A 4,589-nucleotide genomic window follows, 5' to 3' on the forward strand; every position below is an offset into this window, starting at 1 on the left:
CTCCTGCTTTCCTGATGGCTCTGGTCCCACTGCTGCTCCACTCTCATGCTTCCCGCTGTGCAGCTTTGGAACACGTGTCATTTTGTGAGACCAAAACCAATTATTTTCTGGGACAAGTGGCTGATAGTTTCCATATTGGTACCTGGCCTTGTAGGTGCCTCTACTTGCCTCTGTCCTCCTGACTTATCCTTGACAAGCCAGTCTGGGGCTACAGTACCTTAGCCCAAGGTAGACATGAATTTACTAACAGTCACCAGGTGGTGGTGGCGCATGCCTTTAATCCCAGCACTCGGGAGGCAGAGGCAGGCGGATCTCTGTGAGTTCGAGACCAGCCTGGCCTACAAGAGCTAGTTCCAGGACAGGAACCAAAAGCTACGGAGAAACCCTGTCTCGAAAATCCCCCCCAAAAAAAGAAAAAAAAAGAATTTACTAACACCACATGAGCCTGACAGTAGACAACTGTTAACATGCTATGACAATTAAACAGAATTGACAAGACATTGCTGCATGTTGGGTCACATGAGCCCTTATCAGTCCTAAAGGGTCATAAACAAATGACCCAATGGCCAGAGGAGGAATTGGAGCATCCCCCATTTCCCTTAGGCTCTGAGATTAGAAGCATGTCTACTAGATCTTCTTGAATCCCCAGACTGTCCAGACACCAGATACAAGATAAAACCAGAAACCTATCAATTGGTAAAAACAGTAAAAATAAAGTTTACCAGAGACCAGAGACTGGGGTGCCCCCCCCAGAACCAAGTTTGTGCTTCCCTGTATGGGTCACCAAAATGTTAGGTCCACGGGGGGTTGTACAAAAAAAACCACCGAAGTCTAGTAAACCAGAAGCAAACTTTATTCCATGAAAAAATAAAAATGAAAAAATAAGTAAATAAATCTCCCTGAGAGCACAGCCAGAGATGGACTTGTAAGACTGTGGCAAAAACTGGTATCTGAACTCCTCCTTATAGTAAGAAGCAACAAGAATTAGGCAATAACAAAGGAATTTTTACAATTTTGAGATGAAACTTAGATAATTGCTTTTCTTTACAATGTCCATTAACAGGGTTTCTTGAGTTAAACTAGTGTTTGTATTCAGCCCACTGTCTCTCTCTGGTACTCGTGGATAGTGTTTACCAAAGCTCTGCATTTCCCTGATACTGCCACTTTCACATAACAGGGAAAGCTATGGGACAATGTAAAACCCATATGTCAAAAGCCACGTACATCCCATCATTTAAAAGTTAACTCAGCTCACATCAATTATGCTGGTCATGAGTGGCCAGGGGATTATCTTAGGGCTAACTCAATTTGTAGATGAATGATTTCTCCTGCAAATGGAAAATATAACTGCCAAAACAGAATAGCACCTAACATCTACCTCGACTGTTTATACACATTTTCCATGGTCTTAAGCTTGACAACCACAGCATCAATCTTGGACATGATGCTGCCTATGGAGTGCTCCACACAGTCAACACGTCTTGCCAGTGCCTGGAACTCTTCATAGAAAACCCTGTTGGAGATACTGTCCCTCCTCTGGAAGCTATTATCATCCTTCTTAGAGTCATCCAGGGTTCTTGGGAAACTTCTGATGCTCGTGGGACATGGTAATGATCTATGTTCCAAGCCCAGAACCTCCCTCACTTCTGCACTGAATGGTGTTTGAGTGCATTGTGGCATGAAGTTCTGGTCACTGGTTGTCTGTTTCACCAGGAAATTCTTACTGTTGATATATTTGTGTCCTTTCCTTTTGCTTTTATGTTCCTCCTTGATCCTGCGCTGCAGCCTCTGGATGTAATGCTGGACAGCCATGTAGATGAACCGGTACTGTGCCTCTTTCTGGACCATTCCTGGCCTCTGGGACCGCACCATCTGAATGGTTTTAGAAACATCGATGTCATGGTCAACACCTTTCTCTCTAATGATGTCAATAAGGATATCAATCACAATGAATGTTCCCGTCCTGCCAATTCCAGTATTGCAGTGAACTACAACAGGGCCTGCATCCATGATGCTCTCCTGCTTGTGGTGGACCTCCTCCAGGAAGTCCAGCACACCTCCAGGGTCACTGGGCACACCATGGTCGGGCCATGTCTGAAAGTGGTAATGCCAGACAGTTCTCTCTGTATTTCCTTGTCCAACCTTGGAGAGCTTGAGTTCTCTTAAGGTGTAGTTAGGAGCAGCACTTTCTTTGATGTTCCTAACACGTATGACCCCATAGTCTTTGAGTGCATACTCATCAGGCCAGTACTTGACACATTTGCTCTTCCCTCTCTCCACCTCCTTTGTGGTCATGCTGATGACTCGAGAGTTCTCCTGGAACACCATCCTCCAGAAATCATTCACCGTGTTCTGCAGGCAGCCTTGAGTGGCAATGTAGCTCTTTTTGGGTTTTGAATTGTGGCACTTGGCTTCAAATTCAGGCATGATGATGTTCGCATTGATGTAATCAGAAACGGGCTCATTGGGATCGCCATCATGCAGGACAACCCTAGTGTGATCGAATGGCAGGATGTTTTTGTATCTATTTTTGTTTTTATTTTCTTGTCTCCGACCTTCTTTTTGGCTATAGAGAAATTTGTATTCCTGTTTCTGTAGTGTCTCAAATTCTTCCCAAAAGCCCTGTTTGGCCATACCTGTGGTCTCAGCTACCTTGCTTAGCTCTCGAACCCTGCTTTCAATTTCAGCAGCATTAATACGAGTTGTGTTGAGAGGCTGCTTGAGCTGCAGGACTATGCCAAGTGTCGCAACAATAGGGTTCTTCTTGTAATGCTCCACCAGGTCTCTCAAAGAGTCAAAATACTCTCCTCCACCAACATCATATTTCAGTTCCTGACATCGGATCATAACGTGGCTCACTTTGGACTTGCCATCATTGCTCTTCCATTTGTCATCACCTGTGACGACAGAGAGAACAAAGTCTCCAGGGTATCTCTGGCTCCCTCGGACAAGAAAGCTGCCATGCTTACCCTTCTCCATTAGCAGTTTCTCTGCTTCTTTTCCAGACAAGGGACCATGGAACCACCTTTCACAGGTTGGGTCTGCACAATTCAGTGGATACTTGAGCTCAACAACATCTCCGCTCTTTTCTTTTAGCTGCTCGTGATGTTCCATGTAGTACTGGAGTAGTTCAGCCAAGGTAGCAAACTTCTTCCCACCATAGAGGTCATAGTAGTCCCCAGTGTTCTGAACCTTGATGTGATAGACAGCTCCATTTCTTCTAACAGACACAGTAAAATCTCCAGGGTTACTCTCACTAGGCCTTGTCAAAAAGCTGCCATCAACTCCTCTGGTTAGAAGGAGATTCTCAGCCTCCACACCACTGATGTTGGGGTGAAACCCTCTCTGAGATGCCATGTTCCCCTTGGCTCCTGCTCCACATAGACCTGCTGCTTGCTCAGGCTCCTTGGGACACTGTCACATGTGTGTTGGGGGGCTAAGCAAAGACCCACTGAGGAGTCAACACATGTGCAGGGCAGGTAGAACTGGCCCACTCTACATGCAAAATCCCCCACCAGACCTGGATCCTGGATACTGGCTGTGCCCCACTAGGGTCACTCTGCTTCAGTCCTGGGCTTTGGCTCCTGCTCTGGTCTCACCACCGTGTCCACCTTAGGCAGACTGCCAGCGCAGAGGTGGGAGCTAGAACTATGGGTGAGGTTAGTTTGTCCATCAGCACAACTGGTATCCCAAGGGGCAGGGCTCAAGCCGCGCTCTAACAGTCATCCCCAAAAGCAGATCAGTCTCTTTGTCCCTGTCCTTCTCTACATAAGCTATGTAACAGTCTTAGAGCTTTAAACAGAGTTTGTAGACCTCACCATAGCAAGTTATAAAACATCTGTGACCTTGAGAAGTTGCTGCCCATACAATAACCATAGACATATATAATTTGGGCATATCAAAAACATTTACACTGTAGCCAACACACAAGGCCAATGACAGAAATATTATTTATAAATGCACACATATTTACAATGACATCTCTGGTTATATTAACAAAACATACAACCCATACATAAAAATGCAACAAGAATATGAAAGCCTTTGCTCTATATTTACAGCTTTACTCTTGAGCCACTCACCACACTGTCACTTTATTTTTATCTGAGCACTCACTTTTAATTTGTGGTGTCCAATACTTTACTCCTGTTCTCAAACCCCAGCAACATCCAGCGCTATTCGTCTTGGGCCAGCCGACTCGTCCATATGTTCCTGAAAAGTCGAATGTGGATTGAGGAAAGAAACGGACAAAAGACTGAAGACAGAGTCAGGAGATCATTCCGATGAATACTGAATCTGCCTCAAGTTTATTTTTTCATAGCCCTTTTATACCCCAAGCCAAAGGGGTAGGCAAAAGACTGTTTGTTTTTTAATCATTATATAAAGAACAAACAAGACATTACTTTCTTAATATTCAGAACATCTAACAGCAATGCCCTAGGTCAAACATCTTGCTATTTGGAGCAAAACATCCATTAGCAACACCTTAGACAAAACATCCTGTTATTTGGGCAACATATAGAACAACTTTACCTGAGGCCAAACATCCTGTTGTTTGACCTTGAAGGAGCAAAAATATGCTAGAACTC

At 44.6% G+C, this 4,589-nt stretch overlaps 1 protein-coding gene across 1 annotated transcript; it reads right to left on the bottom strand.

The window, feature by feature from the left end:
- Nucleotides 1-1,374: 1,374 nt before the first annotated feature.
- LOC121445448 (tyrosine-protein phosphatase non-receptor type 11-like) lies at nucleotides 1,375-3,357 on the bottom strand. The gene has a single exon (XM_041647599.1). It carries the CDS (start codon nucleotides 3,355-3,357, stop codon nucleotides 1,375-1,377), a length of 1,983 nt encoding a protein of 660 aa, XP_041503533.1.
- Between the last annotated feature and the right edge of the window lie 1,232 nt (nucleotides 3,358-4,589).

The sequence above is a fragment of the Microtus oregoni genome, unplaced genomic scaffold (assembly GCF_018167655.1).
Source record: "Microtus oregoni isolate MIOR12 unplaced genomic scaffold, Mior012 000192F_ref0000130, whole genome shotgun sequence".
NCBI lineage: Eukaryota > Metazoa > Chordata > Mammalia > Rodentia > Cricetidae > Microtus > Microtus oregoni.

Coding starts and splice junctions, on each gene's coding strand:
- LOC121445448 (XM_041647599.1), bottom strand. CDS start 3,357: ATGGCATCTCAGAGAGGGTTTCACCCCAACATCAGTGGTGTGGAGGCT.